The sequence below is a fragment of the Mandrillus leucophaeus genome, unplaced genomic scaffold, assembly GCF_000951045.1.
Source record: "Mandrillus leucophaeus isolate KB7577 unplaced genomic scaffold, Mleu.le_1.0 Scaffold231, whole genome shotgun sequence".
Taxonomy (NCBI): domain Eukaryota; kingdom Metazoa; phylum Chordata; class Mammalia; order Primates; family Cercopithecidae; genus Mandrillus; species Mandrillus leucophaeus.
In genome coordinates, this window is record NW_012102377.1 from 256,098 (window position 1) to 277,804 (window position 21,707).

General features: G+C 55.5%; 2 protein-coding genes across 10 annotated transcripts in view; one reads left to right on the plus strand and one right to left on the minus strand.

The window, feature by feature from the left end:
• Positions 1-5,409, plus strand: part of FAM131A (family with sequence similarity 131, member A) — a 13,068-nt gene extending 7,659 nt beyond the window's left edge. For 5 of the 6 annotated variants that reach the window (XM_011981838.1, XM_011981839.1, XM_011981841.1 and 2 more), the window contains 4 exons: positions 876-969; positions 1,219-1,401; positions 1,880-1,996; positions 3,629-5,409. In XM_011981838.1, coding sequence (XP_011837228.1) covers positions 900-969; positions 1,219-1,401; positions 1,880-1,996; positions 3,629-4,098 — 840 coding nt within the window. In that variant the 5' untranslated portion in view covers positions 876-899 and the 3' untranslated portion in view covers positions 4,099-5,409. The remainder of the gene's footprint in view (positions 1-875; positions 970-1,218; positions 1,402-1,879; positions 1,997-3,628) is intronic. The other variant, XM_011981842.1, reaches the window with a different exon arrangement.
• On the minus strand, positions 5,319-20,940 carry CLCN2 (chloride channel, voltage-sensitive 2). 4 transcript variants are annotated; one of them, XM_011981831.1, is made up of 24 exons: positions 20,572-20,940; positions 18,132-18,288; positions 17,839-17,970; positions 17,342-17,470; positions 17,122-17,255; positions 16,939-17,016; positions 16,780-16,858; positions 16,522-16,647; positions 16,341-16,425; positions 16,151-16,252; positions 14,846-14,930; positions 14,526-14,681; positions 14,048-14,117; positions 13,693-13,803; positions 13,246-13,459; positions 12,807-12,940; positions 12,396-12,568; positions 12,179-12,293; positions 11,883-11,956; positions 11,589-11,642; positions 11,439-11,477; positions 11,159-11,263; positions 6,066-6,152; positions 5,319-5,924 (listed from the first exon to the last, which is right to left on the minus strand). In XM_011981831.1, the coding sequence occupies exons 1-24, from the start codon at positions 20,632-20,634 to the stop codon at positions 5,730-5,732; spliced, it is 2,697 nt and encodes an 898-aa protein (XP_011837221.1). In that variant the 5' UTR covers positions 20,635-20,940; the 3' UTR covers positions 5,319-5,729. The 4 variants fall into 4 exon arrangements, with proteins under 4 accessions (XP_011837221.1, XP_011837222.1, XP_011837224.1 ...); XM_011981832.1 differs by having other exon boundaries at positions 13,693-13,752; positions 20,572-20,806; XM_011981834.1 differs by lacking the exon at positions 17,839-17,970 and having other exon boundaries at positions 20,572-20,806.
• Positions 20,941-21,707: the final 767 nt, after the last annotated feature.

Below are 21,707 nucleotides of genomic sequence, written 5' to 3' on the forward strand. Positions count from 1 at the left end.
CCATTCTCCTGCCTCAGCCTCCCGAGTAGCTGGGACTACAGGCGCCCGCCACCACGCCCGGCTAATTTTTTGTATTTTTAGTAGAAATGGGGTTTCACCGTGTTAGCCAGGATGGTCTCGATCTCCTGACCTCATGATCCACCTGCCTTGGCCTCCCAAAGTGCTGGGATAACAGGCGTGAGCCACCATGCCCGGCCGGGGAGGGGAATCTTAAAGAAGTCCTAGCCCAGGTGCGGTGGCTCATGCCTGTAATCCCAGCACTTTGGGAGGCCGTGGCGGGTGGATCATGAAGTCAGGAGTTCGAGACCATACTGGGCCAAGATGGTTAAATCCCATCTCTACTAAAAAATACAAAAATTAGCCAGGTGCGGTGGTGGGCGCCTGTAATCCCAGCTACTTGGGAGGCTGAGGCAGGAGAATCGCTTGAACCTGGGAGGTGGAGTCTGCAGTAAGCCGAGATCACGCCACTGCGCTCTAGCCTGGGCGACAGAGCAGGACTCCATCTCAAAATAAAAAAAAAAAAAGAAGTCCTGGATACCACACTCTTCTCCCTTCCTCCTCTTCCCTCTCCTCAGAGGTCCCACTCGTGGTTTTTCATTTCCTGCCCTGCCTCCATCTCCTCTGGGTGCTGGGAAAGTGGAGGATTAGCTGAAGTTTTGCTTCTTGGGGCCTGTCTGAATCTCCGTTGCTTTCTGCGAGGACATAACTCACCTGTCCTAGCTTCTTATCATCTTACATTTCCCTGTAGCCACTGGGACATATGTGCTGTTCCTTCCTAGCTCTTGTCTCCTCATGCCTTCACTGGGGTATGGGCATGTTAGGGGGAAGGTCATTACTGTCAGAAGGGCACTGACCTTCTAATGGTGTTATCCAAGGTGAATGTTGGAGACACAGTCGCGATGCTGCCCAAGTCCCGGAGAGCCCTAACCATCCAGGAGATCGCTGCGCTGGCCAGGTCCTCCCTGCATGGTATGCAGCCCCTCCCGTGTTTCTGGCCACTTTGTCCTTTCTCCTCCGTTTTGCACAGTCCCTTTGGAACTGTTTCCTGTGAGCACATGCTGGGGTCTCCCCTTTCTTCTCTCTCTCAGGTGAATCTCAGCCCCTTCTCCCACCCAAAGGTTCACATAGATCCTAACTACTGCCACCCTTCCACCTCCCTGCCCCTGTGCTCCCTGGCCTGGTCCCTTACCAGGCTTCTCCACCCTCCCCTGTCTCCAGGTATTTCCCAGGTGGTGAAGGACCACGTGACCAAGCCTACTGCCATGGCCCAGGGCCGAGTGGCTCACCTCATTGAGTGGAAGGGCTGGAGCAAGCCGAGTGACTCGCCTGCTGCCCTGGAATCAGCCTTTTCCTCCTATTCGGACCTCAGCGAGGGCGAACAAGAGGCTCGCTTTGCAGCAGGTGGATGGCAGAAAGGGAATAAGTTACACTCTTGGCACAGGGCTGCTTTTTTTTTTTTTTGAGACGGAGTCTCACTCTGTCACCCAGGCTGGAGTGCAGTGACGCAATCTCAGCTCACTGCAACCTCTGCCACTCCAGTTCAAGAGATTCTCCTGCCTCAGCCTCCCGAGTGGCTGGGATTACAGGTACCTGCCACCGTGCCTGGCTAATTTTTGTAGCTTTAGTAGAGATGGGGTTTCACCATCTTGGCCAGGCTGGTCTTGAACTCCTGACCTTGTGATCCACCTGCCTCGGCCTCCCAAAGTGCTGGGATTACAGGTGTGAGCCACCGCACCCGGCCAGGGCTGCTTTCTTGTCTCCTCAGGTCTGACGTGGGGGTTGGAGTCTTTCCATACCCTGTTTCTCCTCTCTCCTGTCTCCAAGCTGAGCCCTAGACTTAGCTCACCTTCTCTGCTTATGCGTTCTGTCCCTGCGACAGGAGTGGCTGAGCAGTTTGCCATCGCGGAAGCCAAACTCCGAGCGTGGTCTTCTGTGGATGGCGAGGACTCCACTGATGACTCCTATGATGAGGACTTTGCTGGGGGAATGGACACAGGTGAGGGACATCCTGGGCTATTGCTGTGGTGGATCCGGCTGATAGACCTTGGGATTCATTCAGAGCCACACCCAGAACACTCAGCCTTTGGAAGGGCAGGGGAGAGGGGCAGACTCAGTCCAGGCAGGCCTGGACACTCCAGGGACAGGAAGGCTGTTCACACTCACGGGTGGGAAATGAGCAGACAGAAATGGAGTCGTTCCTTTCCCACAGGTGCTGAGGCCTCTCTGCCTGTCTGCACAGTTGTGCGTTGCAGACTTCAACAAATAAAAAAAAAAAAAAAAAAAAAAAAAAGCCAAAAGACCTCAAGGACACCTTCTGTGCAGCCACGTCTCTGGGAGGGTCTGCAATGCCTTTGCCTCTTCATCTCCAAGGCAGGCTTCTGGCTGGCTGTGGCAGGGCAGATGAGTTGCAGTGCACAGCCCAGCACCTTGCAGGGCTGCATCCCAGGTCAACAGGAAGGCATGCTGGGCCTGGAACACCCACGGGGCCGTGCTGGCTCCAATTCAGCATCCTTGCATTCCAGCCTGTGGGCCTTTCTCCGGGCCAGTGCTTGCAGCGGGGACCCTGCAGGGCTCTGCAGCTGTGTTCGGCCCTCTCATCTTTCATTCCCTAGACCACATGGCTGACTTTCTCTGTAGCTTCTGGGCTCAAGTCTCACAGGCCACCATTCCCCACAACCTCTTTGCCTTTGAAGATTACCTCTACCATCCCCTACCCCTCCAGTGAATTAATAAGTTCTCCAAGGCAGGCAATACATGAGAGCAGGTTGGAAACTGCTGCTGTGGTCTGGGGGGTTGATTTGGATGTCTGAAGCCAAGATGGAACCTTAAACCACAGGCATTTTTGTTTGATTGAGTTCCAGGCCTACTTTGACCCCTGGAGTAATGATAATAACTAACATTTATCCAAGGCTGCTACTAGCCCATGTGGAATCTTTGTGCAAATTAGAAAAAGGCACCCCTTTCTCTGGCAGGCCAGGGCATGCTGCTTGGTGAGCAGAGTATGGGTTAGATTTTGCTATCTCTCACTGCCTTGGACAGGCCCTGTTGTGTGATGAGCAACCTGTATGGCCATATGTGGTGACCCTGCATTTACTGCTTGTTTACTGTGTGCCAGACACTTTTTCTTTTTTTTTGAGATGGAGTTTCACTCTTGTTGCCCAGGCTGGAGAGCAATGGCACAATGTCAGTTCACCGCAACCTCCGCCTCCCAGGTTCAAGCAATTCTCCTGCCTCAGCCTCCCTAGTAGCTGGGATTATAGGGATGTGCCACCACGCCCAGCTGATTTTGTATTTTTAGTAGAGATGGGGTTTCTCCATGTTGGTCATGGATCCCTGAGATCCTTACCTCAGGTGATCCGCCTGCCTCAGCCTCCCAAAGTACTGGGATTGCAGGCGTGAGCCACCACACCCGACTGTGTGCCAGACTCTTGTTCTTGTATTGTTAGAATCTCCATCTCACCATTAAGGAAACTGAGGTCTCAAAAAGTTGTGACTGGTTCAAGGTTACCCAGCACCTACCTACCACCCCCAGAGCTATGCCAGGGGTGGAGTGGGGCGAATGTGGCTTCCAGGTTGGCCAATTGAAATGAAGCCAGCAGGACTATCTTCTTTTCTCTTCCCCTCACAGACATGGCTGGGCAGCTGCCCCTGGGGCCCCACCTCCAGGACCTGTTCACCGGCCACCGGTTCTCCCGGCCTGTGCGCCAGGGCTCCGTGGAGCCTGAGAGCGACTGCTCGCAGACCGTGTCCCCAGACACCCTGTGCTCTAGTCTGTGCAGCCTGGAGGACGGGTTGTTGGGCTCCCCAGCCCGGCTGGCCTCCCAGCTGCTGGGTGATGAGCTGCTTCTCGCCAAACTGCCCCCCAGCCGGGAAAGTGCCTTCCGCAGCCTGGGCCCACTGGAGACCCAGGACTCGCTCTACAACTCGCCCCTCACGGAGTCCTGCCTTTCCCCCGCTGAGGAGGAGCCAGCCCCCTGCAAGGACTGCCAGCCGCTCTGCCCACCACTAGTAGGCAGCTGGGAACGGCAGCGACAAGCCTCTGACGTGGCCTCTTCTGGGGTGGTGTCCTTAGATGAGGATGAGCCAGAGGAACAGTGACCCACATCATGCCTGGTGGTGGCATGCATCCCCTGGCTGCTGCTAGGGGCAGAGTCTCTGTGCCCAAGTGTGGGCTCAAGGCTCCCAGCAGAGCTCCACAGCCTAGAGGGCTCCTGGGAGCGCTCGCTTCTCCATTGTGTGTTTTGCATGAAAGTGTTTGGAGAGGAGGCAGGGGCTGGACTGGGGGCGCATGTCCTGCCCCCACTCCCGGGGCTTGCCGGGGGTTGCCCGGGGCCTCTGGGGCATGGCTACAGCTGTGGCAGACAGTGATGTTCATGTTCTTAAATCAAAATGCCACACACACATTTCCTCCTCAGATGATGTGAACCACTAAGGGGGTTGTGACTGGGCTGTGGGGGGGTGGGGTGGGAGGGGGCCCGGCCACCCCCTACCCTCCCCATGCCTCTCTCTTCTCTGCTTTTCTTCTCACTTCCGAGTCCACGTGCAGTGCTTGATAGAATCACTCCCACCTGGAGGGGCTGGCTCTTGCCCTCCCGGAGCCTATGGGTTGAGCCGTCCCCCAAGGCCCCCTGCCCAGCTGGGCTTGTGCTGTGCTTCATTCACCTCTCCATAGTCTCTAAATCTTCCTCTTTTTTCCTAAAGACAGAAGGTTTTTGGTCTGTTTTTTCAGTCGGAGCTTCTCTTCTCTGAGAGGCTTTGGAATGATGAAAGCATGTACCCTCCACCCTTTTCCTGGCCCCCTAATGGGGCCTGGGCCCTTTCCCAACCCCTCCTAGGATGTGTGGGCAGTGTCCTGGCGCCTCACAGCCAGCCGGGCTGCCCATTCACGCAGAGCTCTCTGAACCGGAGGTGGAAGAAAGGATGGCTCTGGTTGCCACAGAGCTGGGACTTCATGTTCTTCTAGAGAGGGCCACAAGAGGGCCACAGAGGTGGCCGGGAGTTGTCAGCTGATGCCTGCTGAGGGGCAGGAATCGTGCCAGTGAGTGACAGTCATGAGGGAGTGTCTCTCCTTGGGGAGGAAATAAGGTAGAGCCTTTCTGTCTGAATGAAAGGCCAAGGCTACAGTACAGGGGCCCCGCCCCAGCCAGGGTGTTAATGACCACGCAGTGGAGGCCTCTGGCAGATCCTGCATTCCAAGGTCACTGGACTCTAGGTTTTTGTGGTTGTGGGAAGGGTGGGTGGCTTTAGAATTAAGGGCCTTGTAGGCTTTGGCAGGTAAGAGGGCCCAAGGTAAGAACGAGAGCCAACGGGCACAAGCATTCTATATATAAGTGGCTCATTAGGTGTTTATTTTGTTCTATTTAAGAATTTGTTTTATTAAATTAATATAAAAATCTTTGTAAATCTCTATATACATCTGGTCATTGGAGGTTCCAGTTATAAACCCATCTTAGTTCTACCCCTTTCCCCTCAAAGGGGGAGCAGGGGTCAAGTGACCCTGCCAGGGCAGGGCTGATCTTCCTGCCCCTGGAAAAGTTGCTGTAGGTGGGCAGTGGGTCAGATTCCAGGTAGGATAAACTGGGAGAAGCTGGCACCCCAGGTCTGGAGGGGGCTGGGGTTCAGCTTCCGGCTGTAGCTGCCTCCTGCCTTCCCAAGGCAGAAGGAATGAGAGATGCACATTCTGGGATGACAGGCATGGCTAGCACCATCCTAGGCCACCCACGAGGGGCTCATTGGCATTTGTCATCGCTGTCGGAAGGGCTGCCCTCCCGGGGGAGGCCATGACGGGAGTGGGGCCCCCAGAGTGCGTGCACCTCAGTGGTCTCCGTGTCACTGCTGCTGGTGGCACTGTCTCGGAAGCTGGCGAGGGGCGGCCGAACTTTCACACCCTGTGCTGTGACAGAGCCCTCGATAGCCTTCCGGAGCTGGAAAGGTGAGAGGGACAGATGTCTGGACCCAGAGCTCCTGGCTCAGACTCCTCCCTACCTTCCTCCCCAGGTGAGCTGGACATAAGCTTCCATGCCTTTTTGGAAGTGGAGCAGTTTTGGAGGCCACCATCACCTCACCTCCTTTAGAGTAACGATTCCAATGAGTCTGCCAATACTGGTGACATAAGCATGGTCCACTCCCAGCAGTGAGAAGATGGTGTGAGTCTGCAGTGTGGGAAGAAAAGAGATTGGACTTGATGGACAATGGGCAGCTCTAAATGACAGGCCACAGGGGCCCAGGACAAGGTTGGTGTGGAATAGAAGGGGTGCCACAGATTGGGAGGGAAGGAGACAGGACTGCTGGAGGGAAAATAATGACAATAGTAATAATAGAATGTTTCTGTGTCCAGGCCTCAGAAACTTGATACTCAAAATCCTTATGTTGCTTATATTGACGGAGAAATAGGATGGGGGAAGAATTCTTAGTCTCATGTTAGAAAGGGGGATGCAGGACAGAACAACTCTTCACATGTGAAATCTAGTGATTGGCCAGGCTCCATGCTAGGTCTTCATTATCATTTAATTCCAGTACTGTCCTGAGAACTAAGCATTAGGAGAAGCAGCATGGGGCTCAACAGTGAAGTGACTTGTTCCGGGCAGGTCATCAGGAGTGGCTGTGCAGCCCCAGTCACTTTTTATCACACTAGAGAGGGACGCATAACCCCAGTCCTGTTTAGTAGCAGATATACCGAGAAGAGAGAGTCCACACACACCTTAAGGGCACCGGGGCCCTGAATCCTATGCGTCTCGTTCCACTGCTTCTCAGTTGCCCTCCTACCTGGCTGGCCAGGTTTGGAGTCTCCCGTGCTCTGGCATTCCAGTCTTGGCCTGAAGCATGCTATGCTCTCATATAGTCTGCCTTTTCTAGGGTCCAAGCAGTATCCCAAGTTCTGTTGAGATGCAGCTTGCAGTCCAGGAGGACAAGGGTCACCCCCATCTTCCCATGTTTTTCTTGCTTTGAGCCTTCCCCTAAGCTTTCAGATATAATCACCAGCGGTTCAGAAACTGTCAGCCAGTTCTCCTTATGCTTTCAGTAGATTTTCTTGGGGCCAGATGTCTTGAAAAATGCTCTCCTGACTCAGCAGTTCCTGGAATTTTTGGCCTATCATTTATCTCACTGTTCTGAGTTTACTTGTAAGCCTCTTGGCTTAATGTTTGAATCAAGACGAGCATAATAACAGCTTCTTGTGTACCAATTACTCAGAACTCACTTAAATTACCTTAACACTTTTAAAATGTTCTTACACATTTGAAATTCTTTAGGGAAGGATTTCCAGAACCTTCCTAAATTTCTCCACCCATGGCATGATAGTACTTAGAGGGGCAAGAAGTTCAATTTTAGAATAAGCTCTTCCGGGCGTGACAGCTCATACCTGTAATCCTAGCACTCTGGGAGGCCAAGGTGGATAGAATGTTGAGCCCAGGAGTTTGAGACTAGCCTGCAATATGTGAAACCCTGTCTCTACAAAAAGCCAGACATGGTGGTGTATGCTTGTAGTCCCAGCTACGTGGGGGGCTGAGTTGGGAGGATCACTTGAGCCCAGGAGGCAGAGGCTATAGTGAGCCATGATCATGCCACTGCACTCCAGCTTGGGTGACAAGAGTGAGACCCTGTCTTAAAAAAAAAAAAAAAAAAAAAAAGTTCTTCTGTGTTCCTTCAATACCTATAACACAGTTGTCATGTGGTTAGCGATTCCTCCTCCTATCTAACTTGAGTCCTGTGTGCTACAAGTTAGCTTTAATTTCCTTGTCTGACTTCAGAGGGAAACCTTTTTATTATAAGGTTTCCTGTGTTAATAATCCCTTAGACTTGTCTTCTTATGGTCAAATAACCCCTCTCATCTTCTCCCAAGGAGCCTATTAAATAGTTCCCTTGAATTTTCTTTTTCTCCACAATCGTAATCAGGTGAGCTTCTGGCTGGTGATATGCCTTTCAGGTTTGCAAACCACTTGCCCCTGACAGTCACCAAGCCTTACCAATCCACTTCCTGAACATCCTGGCCATTACTGACTCTAGCCTCACTAGCCTCACAAAGACTGGGGCTGCAACAGCCTGATGAGTTCTCCTTTCTGCCTCCCTTCCCTCCAGTCTGGCCCTGCTTATTCTATGCACTTTGTCAAACCTGAGTACAGCCCAGACTCCCTAGAAGGCCCATGAGACCCTTCCCAAGCCAACTCCAGCCTGTCTTTGTAGCCTCACAATCTACTGTGCACTCTAGCTTCCAGCCTCCAGCTTCACATAATCACTCTTCTTTTTCTGAAAACATTCATTTCTTTCACACTTCAGCCCTTCTCTCATTATTTTTTTAAACACTTTTTTAGTTAAAAAAAATTTTTTTGGCCGAGTGCAGTGGCTCATGCCTGGCCAGTATGGTAAAACCCTATCTCTACTAAAAATATAAAAACTTAGCTGGGCGTGGTGGCATGCTCCTGTAATCCTGGCTACTCGGGAGGCTGAGGCAGGAGAATCACTTGAACCTGGGAGGTGGAGGTTGCAGTGAGCCAAGATCACACCACTGTACTCCAGCCTGGTGACAGAGTGAGATTCTGTCTAAAAATAAATAAATAAATAAATAAATAAATAAATAAATAAATAAAATTTTTTGGTTAGAAGACAGTCTTGCTACGTTGTCCAGGTTGGACTTGAACTCCTGGGCTCATGCAGTCCTCCCACCTCAGCCTCCTCAGTAGCTGGGACTACAGGTGTGCACCACCATGCCCAGCATATGCTATCTTTTAAAATTCATCTCTCAGTATAAGTAGTAGTAGTAGTAACAGTAATTCCTAACATATATTGAGTATTTACTGTGTGTTAGGCCCTATTGTAAGTGCTTCACATGTTTCAAGTCCTGTAATTCTTAGAAAACTCAGTGAGGTGTGATCCCCATTTTACAGATTGGGAAAGTGAAGCACAGAGAGGCTAAGAAACTTACCAAGGTACACAGCAAGCCAGCATGTAGCATAGTGAGGATTTGGGTTCAGCTGGTCTGGCCCTAGCATTGGCCCCACTCTGGCCTTTACCATTGCTTCTCCGTGGGTGGCTTCTGAATGAATTAATTATTAGCTGGCACAGTGATCTCCAGTTGCACGGGTTCCTAAGTAGTCTCCAATGTTTTCTCTCTCTTATCTGAATGTTCCCCTCCTGAACTTAATTGGGTGACTACCTATTGATTCCTCAGGCCTGTAAGGACATTTTGAGTTCTAATCTTTTATGTTCTTATCACTTCTAGTTCTTTGTACTTTTGTTAGTTGGTTCCTCAAAGGCTTCTTCTCTTCCTCTGATTTTCAAGTTTGTAACAAATGTCTACTTTGTTCTTTTTCATTTGATTTAATTATACATCACGGAACCCATTGGAGGGCCCATACTTCTTGGGCTTGGGAATAGTGAACTGACACGGAGAGGGACAACATGGCCTTCTGAAAGAATCCTGGGAGCAGGGCCAGGAAATCTGGGCTCTGGGCCTGACTCTGCTGGGCTGACTCAGGCACATTACCTCCGCGCTGCATGCCTCAGTTTCCCTGTGTATTAATATGGTTAAGACCACAGGCTTTTGAGTCAGACCATTCTAGATTCCAGGCCCAGTTCTGCTAATTATTATTATTTTTTTGAGATGGAGTTTCGCTCTTGTCATCCATGCTGGAGTGCAGTGTCGTGATCTCGGCTCACTGCAACCTCCACCTCCCACGGTCAAGCAATTCTCCTGTCTCAGCCTCCCAAGTGGCTGGGATTACAGGTGCCAGCCACCACACCTGGCTAATTTTTTGTATTTTTAGTAGAGATGGAGTTTCACCATGTTGGCCAAGCTGGTCTCGAACTGCTGACCTCAAGTGATCCACCTGCCGCAGCCTCCCAAAGTGCTGGGATTACAGGTGTGAGCTACTGCACCAGTTCTGCTACTTATTAGCTGTGTGTCCTTGTGCAACTTGCTCAACCTCTCTGAATCTCAATTTTCTCATCTATGAAAACTGGAACATAATATCTAATAGTGTGGTTGTGATGATTCAACACTTGAAGAGCTTAGCACAGTGTCTGGCACATAGCAAGCATTCGAAAAATGTCAGCATGATCATCATCATGAAAGTCTGAGGAGTAAGATCATTGTGGAAAAGCCTCAGAGGTTTTGGGAAGAAAGGCTTTAGAAAAAAGCCCTCTTAGGCCTATTACCTTTTTTCTTGCAACTGCATTGCAGTTTGCCACTCATCCAAGGACTTCCACGTTCCTTTATTACCTTTTACCTTTTGTTTCTCTTTTGTCCCCTATGCTTTCTGCCTTAGTCTCCACTTGTCCATGCTATGTTGGCTCTTAGGCAAAGTTTGTGTGTAAGCTAAATGCCCAAGCTGCAGGTTTTGGGCATGTCTACCTGCTGCTTATCCCCTCCCCCAAACCCCCCAACGCTTTAAGGCTTGTACATTATGCCCGTCAAAAATTTAGCTAAACCACCCCTTGGCTTCTGCTGGGTCCCAGGAGCCACTTTACCAAGGCAGGCTGCCCTCCTTAGGAGTCCTGGAAGCAGAGAGCTCCTGGCCTCCTCTGGTGTCTGCCTCACCCACCACCAGGCAGTCTACTCAGTTCCTCGCCCTCATTTCTACAGGCTGCTTTGCAGTTCTGCTGAGCCATCTTCCTGCGTCCCCACCAGTTTTCCTTCGGCCCACATTCAGGCAGACTTTCTGGGGTCTGACATTCCAAGCCCCCCACTGGGTGTTTCACATCTTTGTTTATCTCTTCTCTGCAGTCTCCCCACCCCTACTTGGATGTTTGTTAGCTTGTTTATTGGATTTTCTTATCCTGCCTGTTTCTCACCCATTTTTTTCCGCATGGGCGTATCAACCTTGTTGGGCTGTGGTGGCCTCCTGCCTAGCTCTGACCCTGGGCTGGCCTTCTGGCTTCCACCCAGCTCAAGCCCTGTCTTTGTTGCTTCTTTGGTCCAGAGTTCCCTCGAGGGCAAGGCTGAGCAGAGGAAAAACGATGCCTGGCTCCACCACAGAGCAGGAGGAGGCTGCTCCCACCTCCCATCATCCAAGCAATATGTCTAAAAAACATCTCAGCACTGAGCCAACTCCCTTCTCCTCCCTCCTTCCCCACTGGCCTGAGTCCAAACTTGTAGGGGGACCAAGATCCCCACTGTGTCCTGAGAGCCCAGGCCAGCCCTGGGCCAGGCTGCTGGCCCTACCTTGTGCAAAGAGGTCCGCTCCACCAGCTGGAAGGGAGCAGGATCAATTTTGCAGTCACTGAAGTTGACAGGTTCATCTAGTTGTTGCTCCTCCCACTCCAGAATCTGAGGGGAAGAGACTACGAGGGTTAGGGAGAAGGTGCCTGTAGCTGACCTCACCTCCCTGAAAGCTAACTTGCCCTTTTTCCAACCCTGTGGTCCCTCCCATGGGGACAGCAGCCAACATGATGACTGAACACACCCAGAAAGAAACAGGGTCCAGAGTCCAGTGGCACCTTACCTCTTCAGGGCTCATCTCGCCTTCCAGGTCCGCGTCACTCTAGTAGAGAGGGAGGGAGGCTGGCAGCTAGGGGCTCTGGAGTTTATCCAGCCTAGACCCTGCCCTCCCTGCCCGGTGCCCCCGAGCTGCTGGAAGAGCAGGCATACTTACTGCCAGGGAGATTCGGACCCGCTTCAGCTTGCGCTTCTCACAGGATTCCAACTTCTTCAATTTTGTTAGAGCCAAATCAGAAAGATGAGGAGTTGAGGTTATAGGGAAAGGGGAGGTGAGGGGAAGTGGTAGAGCCCAGGGGGAAGGGCATGCCGCAGGACCTGAGCTGACAGCAGGGAGGGCCGAAGGGCAGGGAGAATAGAGGCAGGCACTGCAGGGTTAATGATGTGGTCTCAGCATTGGCGAGGGAGCTGGGGAAAAAGCAAGCTAGGAGGAGAGGCTCCAACCACTCACCTCTGAAGCAGCTTCAGGGGGTGGACTGCCACAGAAGAGGCTCCGGAGGGCAATGCTTGCTGACTCTGCGCTTCCTGTGTTCCCAAACATAAGGCCCCAGGGGGCAGTGTCATCTTTGGGGGAGAGGACCAGGAAAGGTAAGGAAGACAAGGGGAGAGGTATCGTAGTTCCAGCCCTGGCCCATGTGGGCAGCCTCTTCCAGCTGGGATATGCCCCAGCAACAGGGCTGGGCAGGGACTCTAATGGATCTCAGTAGCTTGGCTGAGGCTCTGTTGACACAGGAGAGATGGGCTTACCTGTGGAACTCTCTCCAAGGTTCCTGGTGACACTGGGCCCCCTCTTGAGTGCAGGCTTTAGGGGCTTGTGGGTCTCCCCCCGGGCTGCCGGGAAGCCTGAGTCTTCTGTGTTCACCTGCATGGGCAGGAAGGGGCTGGTGGGGCCATGGCCCCAGACCACCCTCCCAATCAGTCTACACAAAGACATTTAGGAAGTGTTTGTGGCTTCTCCTCTCACCTGGAAGCAGACAGAAGCCTCAGGGCTAGGGGGACCCTCCTGATCAGATGGTGGAGAGGTCTGGGTGGCTCTGCGCTCCTGCATGTGCTGCCGCCGGCGGGCTGGGCTCAGCTGGGCCCCCAGCAATGCCACCACCTGTGAACGCTCGATGGAACCCAGCAGAATCATGGACTCTGGACAGAACAGGTGGAAGGACTCAGGAGCTGAGAGGGAGCCCTCCAGCCCCGTCCTTCTCTCACACTCAAGAGTGGGGCCTTGCATTCAGGCCACACACCAGAGGGAAGCCCCCACCTGGCAAGTGCTGGCCCATTCCCTTTGGAACCAAGGAGACCAGTCCTGAGCTCCCTGCCCCTTCCCGAAGCTTCGACCCTTGGAGATGCCCTTAGCACCTGGGCCCCCTCCTGGCCTCACCGGGGGACTCCACTAGGGCCAGCATTCGGCCCTTGGTCCTGTGCAGTGCCAACCGCAGGTCCCGGAAGGTGCAGCTGAGGGCCACATGGGGAACTTCCCGCACCATGATGTCCTCCACACGCACCCGGTACTGCCTGGGGGCCAAGAGGGGCGCTTGGTTTATGGTCAGCATGGGGAGAGTTGCCCAGAGCATTACCATCCCAGGGCCACAAGGAGGGCTCCAGAGCCCATCCATGGGGATGGGGGCTAAGGGCCAAGGGGTGCTCCCACCCTTCTTTCTGAACAGCAGGGGCCAGCTACAGTCCCTCCGGGGTGTGGACGAAGGTGGCTCATCTCCCAGCTTCATAGGCTCCAGGACCTTGCTGGAGGTGGGTGTAGGGGGATCTAGGATGCCCTCTGCCCCTCACCCACAGCCCCCTTGGCACCCAGCCCTCCGTACTGGTGGCGGCCCCAGCCCAGCTCAGGCAGGTAGGGCAGTTTCTTGATTCGGATGATGCTGTCATAGAGGGAGGGCTGTAGACTCTGGGCGACAGCGTTAGCCAGGATGACGGCGATCATGACAGGCAGGATATGGGCAATCTGGCCTGTGAGCTCGAACACGATCACAGCCGTGGACACTGTGTGTGTCACCGCTCCTGCCAACGCAGCCGCCCCTGGGGACGGTCACACTCAGTCTCCTCAGGGTGCCCAGGCCCCAGAAGACTCTCCACAGCCAGGGCAGGTCCTGAGTGGGTCCCTCAGGGCTGCCCAATACAGTCCTGGGATTGGGCCTGTGCTTCTGATGGAAGCCTGCTTTCTGCCAGCAGGGGGCACCAGAGTCTCAGACCCTGTGGCTGGGGCGTGGGTGGGGGGGTCTTCCAAGGCTGATGGGACCTGAGGCACTTACCAACCACAGCGTAGCCCCCAGGCACAATCCGGTAGGTGCTGCTGTCTGTATGAATTCCATCTGGGAACCAGGCGGCCATGCTTTCGCCCACCAGACGCCCAAATGCTGCTCCTTCAGGGAGGGGGGTGGGAAGAGAAAGAGGCAGTGGAGGGGGAGGGCAGAGGGCACTAGGAAGAGAGAGGGTCAGAGGGTGAGGGAGGGGCCAGTGGGTCATTCAGTGCAGGGCACAGCCCTGCGGGGTCAGGGTTCAGGCTAGGGCTGGACCAAAAACCCGCTCTTGGGCAGAGGGATGGCCCGGGGGCGGCCAGAGGGTGGGGAAGGTGCAGGCCGGGATAGCAAGCAGCTGAGAACTCACCAATGACAAAGACAGGCATGAAGGCGCCACAGGGAACTGGGATGGTGGTGGCCAGTGCAGACATCCAGAACTGCAGGCAGGGGGTGTTTCAAAGGCGAAGAGGCTCCACCTGGCCCCAGGCAGCCCACAACTCCACCCAGGAGAAGTCTACCTCCCTGGTCAGGTAGGCATAACCCTCCCAACTACCCCAAAATCCTCCCAGCTACCCCGGAACCCCCAGGCCTCCCAGGTGATGGCAAGGGGAAGGACCCTGGAAGCAGATGGCTTGGGTTCAGATCATCGCTCTGCCCTCTAGCTGTGTGACTTTGGGCCAGCTACTTCACCTCCTTGTATTTCGATTCCCCATCTTTCAAATGGGGCTAAAAATAGTGCCTTTCCCATGTCACTGTGGAGAGGCTTCAAGCAGTGAGCACTGCATGGCAGGTGCTTAGAAGGGCAAGCTATGTAAAGGTTAGCAGTGTACACATGAGGAGCCCACCTTCATGAGAATGAAGATGACCAGGGTGAGGAAGACGTTGGCACGTGGTGGGTTCCAGGCCTGTGAGGTGCTGGGTGGTTCTAGCTCCTCCACTAGGCCCTGGTGGACCCACGTCCGATTGTCAAACAGGGTGACCAGCGTCTCTTTCTGTGAGAGCTAGAGTGAACAGGGTGCCTCAGGCTGGGGAACCAACAGGATGAAGGGAAGAGGCCATGGCATCCCATGGGGAACAAGGGGTCCCGCAGTCACACTGGGGCTGTTGGCTTTGGAGGGAATGCCTTCCAAGGGAAAGCACAAACTCCTGTTCTGCCTGTGGTTACCTGTCCAGCCATGAACTGTCCAAAGCCAGGGGGGAAGGTCAGCGTGGAGATGAGCAGCGTCACCAGAGCCGGGAAGAGCAGGCGTCTAGAGTCGTAGGTTTCACATCAGTCGTGGGTGGCCAAGGGCTGGGTGCCCTCGCATATCTCAGGGCTGAGGTCAGAGCAGAGCCTTGGCTCTTTCATGAAAACACTCAGTCCTGACAGAAGGTCTCCTCTGCTGTTTATGATATGATAGCCCCAAGGGTAATGGTGGACTGGAGTTACTCTAAGTGCAGGGGTCTGACCCGAAGACCTTTCTGTCAGCCCCTGACTCTGTAGGTGGGTAGCAGCAGCAGAAAGTCCATCCTCCAAGCCCTCCCTGGGGCCCCTCCGAGTTGTTATTCCACCCTCCGCCCTCAGAAGCCCATCTGAAGGGCATATTGTGTGGTGGGGTGGAGAAGTTTCTGCCTCTGTTTGTCTCTCTGCGGTGACTTAGAGTGAAGGTCAATGTTGGGGGAAGGTGGGGGTCACTTGTGAAGTTGACCAGAGGTGTGTAGGGAGCAGGTTCAGCTGGGTGCCCTCTCTCTGAAGGATGTCAGTCCCAAGGGAAGTCATGTCTCAGGCCTCCTCACTCCCAATTCTCAGGGTCACACTGACAGAGTTGTGTTCTGGAGATAAAAAAATCTCGGCCATGCACAGTGGCTCACGCCTGTAATCCCAGCACTTTGGGAGGCTGAGGTGGGCGGACCTGAGGTCAGGAGTTTGAGACCAGCCTGACCAACATGGCAAAACACCGTCTCTAATAAAAAATACAAAATTAGCCAGGTGTGGTGGCACATGCCTGTAATCCCAGCTACTTGGGAGGCTGAGGCAGGAGAATAGCTTGAACCCAGGAGGCGGAGGTTGCAGTGAGCCGAGATCGCACCATTGCACTCCAGCCTGGACAACAAGAGTGAAACTCCGTCTCAAAAAAAAAAAAAAAAAAAACAACCAAGAAATCTCGTCCATCCTCATGGGTCATGGGGGCAAACAGGCTCAAACACTCTCCAGGGAGCATTCCTATATGGGCCAGGCCAGCGGACCTGAGGAGGCCTTAGTCTTTGATTCCCAAATGTCCTCTGCCACTGACTATAACCTTAACAGTGCCAATTTTCAGGTAATTCATATGAACATAAAAATGCTCACTCAGCCTGGAAAATACCCTGGCTGATTTCTCAGGGGAGTGCCTGTTTTGACTGGGCCACTCTCTCGCCATCACTGTCCCCTGACCTACTGCGGCCCTTATACAACCCAAAGCAGCCTGGAGAGGAGCCGAGAGCCACTCACTTCCTCATGAGGAAGCGATTGATGGTTTTCTGCTTCCGCATCACCTGGACAATCTTCCGGTTCAGGTAGACAAAGAGGGCTCCACCGAAGCCACTAGCAATACTGGAAAGGGAAGAGGCACCCGACTGAACAGGAGTCTTCCAGAAACCCCCCCTCCTCTCCAACACCCCCAGGCCCCTTAGCTCCTCACCCAATGACAGCAAAGGCTGGCAGCTCCTGCAGGTCAAAGGGGAAGTCGAGCCGGAATCGGGTTTTGAAGAGGGCCGTAATAGTCTCTAAAGGGAAGAATAGCAGAGGGAGGCAGGCCTAGCCTCGTGGGCCCCCTACCTGGCACCATCTCGGGCTGCCCTCATCCCCTGGGTGCCCCCCACCTTCATCCCGGTTCCAGACTGCCAAGACCCGGAAGATGAAGGCACTGAAGGTGGCAGCGAAGAAGCCCCGCCAGTAGTTCCGTACCGCGAAGAAGGTGGAGGTGACCTCGATGCTGAAGAGGACGCCTGTGAGGGGGAGGGAGACCGTCACTTGAGGCCTGGGCCTGGCCTAAGGCCTCGGACCCAGAGAAGAGGGGTCAAGGAGGAGAGGCCAAGGGCAGGGTTGTGGGGCTGGACAGACCTAGGAGCCCTGCCTACCTCCAATAGGTGCCGCAAAGCAGCAGCCCACCCCCACGGCACAGGCGGCAGCCAGCATCTCTGTGTTCCGGGATTCATTCTGGCGAGAGTGGTGGCAAGAGGGGGTCAGCCGTGGGCTCAGCAGCCTCTGCCCCCCACTTCCCTCAGGGTTCCCCTTACCTCATAGATACCCCCAAAGAGGGAGAGGAACTTGCTGAGAAGGGCAGCACACATGCTTGCGATATGCACAAAAGGGCCCTGCGGGGTGGGGCAGGCCGTGAGTCGGGAGGGGGCCCACCCTGACCTTGGCCTGGCCTCCTCTTCCACCAGGAGGGACTCCTTGATTCCCCAACCTGCAGTTACCTCTTTGCCAAGCGGCATTCCACTGCCCAGGGCGCAGGTCAGCCCAATGACCTTAGCTATAAAGGTCTTGAGTGTGAGGTATTCTTTCAGCACCACTCCCCGCAAGATGGTCTTCATCTCAGGGATGCCAGAGCCTGGAGAGGGAACAGTCTCAGGAGAGGCATTTGGTGTGCCTATTTCAGGGGTCCCACCTCTGCCCTCCCCTTCTCTTCTAACATACCGACAGCCTGAGGGGCCAGGATCTGTGTGAATCCGGCTGAGAAAGTGATGAGGACAACAGGGTAGGTGACCCAGGCCAGGTACTGGAGTAAGATGCTAGTGTTCAAACCCCGGGACATCCACTGCTGGGCTGTGGGAAGATGACCTGCTGGACCCCCAGTGCACAGACCCACTACCTGCCTGGCCAGTGGACCACGCTGATATGACAGGCTGTCCCAAGGAATACCACATGTCAGGGCATGGGGGAAGGAAAGGGTCCCTGAGGGCATTCACTGGGACAAAGCCCAACCTAGGCAAGAGGGTCACTTGGAGAGGGGACACAAGAAGCTGTACCCTATGGGAGTGGCTGAGAAGATGCCTGAATCTGGGCAGTCAGACTGGCTGGGGAAAGTGGTCAGTGGCCAAGAAGCCAAGATGCCTTCCTCCACGTCTAGATGAGTGTGGCATGGACGCAGGAGGTTTCTTCCCAGTCCTCCCCCTGCCAGCTGTCGCCCTCACCTTGCAGACAGGCAGCAATGGCATAGTCCATGGCCCAGCTGACCAATGCCATGAGGAGCCCCAGCAGGACCAGGAAGATCCAATCTTCACCAACCCTGGATACTAGGAACTTGTGGCAGCGGACAGAACAGACTGGATGCAGGGAAGGGAAGAAGGGGGAGGCTGGCACCAAAGTGCTCCTACCCCTTTTACGGCCCCCTCAACTGCCCCCTCTCCCCCATCAGCAGCTCTAATGGCCTCTGCTCCCCTCAGCATAGCACAGCCAGGTCCCTTGCCCCCAACCCAGTTCTCACTGCGGCATTGGGCACAACGGCTCCGTCCATATTCCAAGAGCTCTGGGGCAGCCCGAGGGGAAGGGGGACCTTTCCAGGGTTCAGGCCCTCCCAGGCGAATCCGAGCAGCTTCCTCTTTGGCAAAGGCCCCAAGGTCCTGAGTGTACCGGCCATACATCTGGAGCAACAGGAGGGATGGGGGCATTTGAGGTCATGGGCTGAGTGGGAATGCAGGGAGGGTTCTTAGAGCCTCCACTCCCCTTCTCCCAGCCCCCACATTGGATATCCCTCTTGAACGCACAGTTCCCACTCTGGCCCAAGGTGTGGGAACAATGCACATTGCAGACTGTGGGGGCTGTCCTGGCCAGAGTGATGGGGACAGCCAAGGTACAGGGACACAGCTCTGGGGGTGGCAGAATAATCGGTCCTCTTCTCACAGGCCTGGGGCTGGGGCACTGAGGAGGAGTGAGAGGGAAGCCCCAGAAGAGGAAAAGATGGAAAAAACACTTTTAAGTGGGAGGTGGGAAGGTCAGGGAGTAAGGGATGATCAAGGGCACATGGGCAACAATGAGAGCCTCATGGAGCTCGGGGCAGCTGAGTTGGGCCCAGGAGCAGGCGCAGCCCCAATCCTTATCACGTTCCTGCTGGGCCTCTGGCCTGTGACCAACTCAGCTGCACCCCTCCCACCCACCCTAATCCCCTTGTCCCCATTCTCCACTGCCACCCCCACCAGCCTGCCAGCCCAGCTGGGAGTGGAAAGCCTCTTGCCTAGGGTGGAGAGGGCTTGGTGACCTCAGCCCCACTATGGAGCTGCACTGAGCCCAGTGGTGGGTTGGGGGACAGCGGAGGCTGAGGATGGCTGGGCTGTGACTGTGGATGCTGGGGTGATGGGACCGGAGAGTCGCCTGAACCATGGCTAGACCTGCCAAGCTGGGCGTGTGTTGGGGGGCGGGGAGGAGTAGATTCCGGCTGCCACCCGCAGAGCTTCGGGACACAAAGGGCTCCTGTTGGGGCTGGGATTGGAGGGGGGGGGGAAGGGAGGGAAAGATAGAGACAGAGAGAGGGTGAGAGATAGAGAGTGAGGAAAAGGAAAGCAAAGAGAAGAGAAGAGAAGAGAGAACTAGAGAGGAGAAAGGAAAAGAAAAAAGAGAGGCAAGGTGAAGGGACAGAGAAGAGAAAGAACGGGATGAGAGAGGAAGAAGTCGGGAGGAGGAAGAGAACTGAGAGTATTAAGAGGCAAGCACGGTGTAGGAGGAGGGAGGCGAGAGTGGGAGAGAAAGACAAAGGGACAGGATGGGGAAGGGGGGCGGGGGCAGGCTGGAGCACCGAGTGCCGGGGACAGAGCTCGACCCTGAGAGCTCATTCCAGAGACAGCTGGAAGGGACGGAGATGGAGAGGTGGTGGCTGGTGTTAGGAGGCACCATTTCAGAGGCCAGGTGCCTGGCTTCCTTGACCATGCTCCTATCCTGGTCTGGGCCGATTGACAAGTGTCTCCTACCCCATCCCAAGGGTTGGCCCCTTTACCCTTGCTCTATTCCCACCTCTCCCTGTCATCCTGATTCATCCAGCTACTTTCTCCTAACTGGGCACCTCCCAGACTTAGTTACAGCCTCTCCTCCCCAAGACGTTCCCTCACTGCCACCTTCCTGGGCAAATTTCAGCCCAAGCTGGTAAAAAGGAACCAGGGGCCCCTTCCTTTCCTTAGGGCTTGGGTCTTCCACCCCAGTGACATGAGGAGGGTCACGTGGCTTCTCAAACACCAAGTAACAATGGGGGTGATAAGTCGGCTCAGAGCCCAGGACCCCTGCTTCTAATGAGGTCAGGGGACACACCCAGCGGTGGGTGGGGGCTGGATACCCCACATCAGCATGGACAAAGGTTCCAATTCCCACACCCATTCCTGCTTCACCCACCCTCCCTAATGCTCCTGTCCCCTAGAGTGGCAAGCCACCTTTTTCCAGAGTCAACTGAGGGGCTCCTAGAGCCAACGCTGGGTGTGGAGCCCCCAGAGGTAGGGTCTGGGGCGGACCATCTTTCTACACACTAGATTCTATGCTTAGCATGGTGCCATGCACATGGCAGGGACACAGAGAATGTCTTGGGTGGTGGAAACTTCAATGGTGTGAATGGTGCCGCGGAAGGGGCAGTGGGGTGCTAAGACTTGGGCCCAAGTGGTGAAGGGGAGGAGCAAAGAAAACGTGCATGTTGAGGGGGTGAGGGGAAGGACACCTGGGCCAAGTACCTGGTGTCCTTGTCCTCTGCAGGCCCTCAGCCTCAGCCAGAAACCAGCATGCAGCTTCCATCCCTTCGGCCCTGCAGCCTCAAACTTTCAAGCCTCAGTTTCCCCAGCTCAAAAGGCTGGGACAGGATTAGGGTAGGCCCCTGGTCCTCGCGCTTCCCAGGGTAACCTGGAGCGGCGGTCCCGGAGCGCACTACTCGGGCTCAGCTCATCTTCACTTACCAGGGTCTGCTCGTACTGCAGCGCCCGCGGCTCCATCCCTTCCTCCGCCGCCGCGGCCGCCATCTCCGCGCACTGCCCTCTCGCCTCCCTCAGCGGCTCCGGCTCTGTCCTGGACTCGGCTCCCGGCCCGCAGAGTCAGCGCAGGTAGCCGTCCCGTCCCCGCAGCTCGGGAGGCCGAGAGCAGAGTGCGGCGGGCCCCCGGCGGGCGCCGCTGGCGCAGCCTCCCGCTCGCGTCCCCTCCTCGGCGGGCGGGCCGAGGGCGGTGCCCTCTGCGCTGCTCCGCCCGCCGGCCCATCCGGAGGGGACGGCCCAGCCAGGCTGGGGTCCGTGCGGGGCCTCCCGAGAGGCGGCAAAGGGCGCTGGGAAGGCGTAAGCCCGCGCCGGCTCTCTGCAGAGGCCCGGGTCGGAGAGGGGCGCTCGGGAGGGGCGGGTCTACTGGCACGTGGAGGGGCCCACCCGGGTTCGCAGTTCCCAGTGCCCAGGCAGGAGGGGCTGCAGACGCCTGAACTCCGTAGGGGTTGGGGCTGGGAGCTGCGGAGCTGTCTACATCGGATTCCTCCGGGTCAGCCCGTTAGGAGCCGCCTCCCCTCTGCCCCTCCGAAGGGACGAGCGGCCCAGACAGGCCCAGGAAGGCCCCTCTGCCCCGTCAGGGGTGAAAAGCAAAGCTGGGAGAATTCGGAGGGAATTGGAGCCGTCTTCCTCATCCTTCCTTTTCTCGGGGCTCCCCTGGGGAGGTGCACTTGGAGCAACCCGGCCTACGGGGTGTGCAGGGGTGGAGGTTGGGGAGGGCACCAGAAGGGGTAGGCCGGAGGGAAGGGAGCTCCAGGTGCCGGGAAGTCCACTTCTGGGACGCGGGCGTGGGTCGCTTCTCCCTGGTTGGGCCCAAGGAGGAACCAGAGTCGCTGCTTCCATCTCTCCGCTTTGGGGGAACCGCCTGCTGGTGCTCTGGGTTCTCTATCAGGGGCTGGTGAAGGATAGAACAGATGGCAGAGCGCGCGCAGGGTGGATGGGCAGCATAGAGATAGTGTGAGAGGAGCGAGGGCAGCGCCCAGGAAACGCACAAGTGTGCGGGACAGCCAGCACCAGGAGGAAGGGGCATTTGGGAGGCAGAGGAGGGCCTCAGGGGGCGGGGGCAG

Excerpts from the sequence above, each read along its gene's own strand:
- CLCN2 (XM_011981831.1), bottom strand. The coding sequence starts at position 20,634 with ATGGCGGCCGCGGCGGCGGAGGAAGGGATGGAGCCGCGGGCGCTGCAG. Across the intron at positions 14,118-14,525 it reads TCATCTTCATTCTCATGAAG|TTCTGGATGTCTGCACTGGC; the intron begins GTGGGCTCCTCA and ends CCCTGCCTGCAG. Across the intron at positions 6,153-11,158 it reads AGCGGACCTCTTTGCACAAG|ACTCACACCATCTTCTCACT; the intron begins GTAGGGCCAGCA and ends CCCACACTGCAG.